The sequence below is a fragment of the Leishmania donovani genome, chromosome 32 (genome assembly GCF_000227135.1).
Source record: "Leishmania donovani BPK282A1 complete genome, chromosome 32".
In the NCBI taxonomy this organism is placed as follows: Eukaryota; Euglenozoa; class Kinetoplastea; order Trypanosomatida; family Trypanosomatidae; genus Leishmania; species Leishmania donovani.
In genome coordinates, this window is record NC_018259.1 from 1,243,172 (window position 1) to 1,243,490 (window position 319).

At 65.2% G+C, this 319-nt stretch overlaps 1 protein-coding gene across 1 annotated transcript; it reads left to right on the forward strand.

The window, feature by feature from the left end:
- Positions 1–318, forward strand: LDBPK_323320 (ribosomal protein L3, putative; the record flags this gene model as incomplete). The annotated part of the gene is made up of 1 exon (XM_003863695.1): positions 1–318. A coding segment is annotated over one exon (318 nt), but the record flags the coding sequence as incomplete, so codon positions are not given.
- Position 319: the final 1 nt, after the last annotated feature.

Sequence of the window (319 nt, forward strand, 5' to 3'; positions counted from 1 at the left end):
ATGTCTCACTGCAAGTTCGAGCACCCCCGCCACGGCCATCTCGGCTTCCTGCCGCGCAAGCGCTCGCGCCAGATCCGCGGCCGCGCGCGCGCGTTCCCCAAGGACGACGCGACGCAGAAGCCCCACCTGACGAGTTTCATGGTGTTCAAGGCCGGCATGACGCACATTGTGCGTGATGTCGATCGCCCTGGATCGAAGGTGAACAAGAAGGAGGTGGTGGAGCCGGTGACGATCCTGGAGGCGCCGCCGATGGTGATTGTCGGCATTGTGGGCTACCGCCAAACGCCGGTCGGCCTGAAGACGATCGGCACCGTGTGGG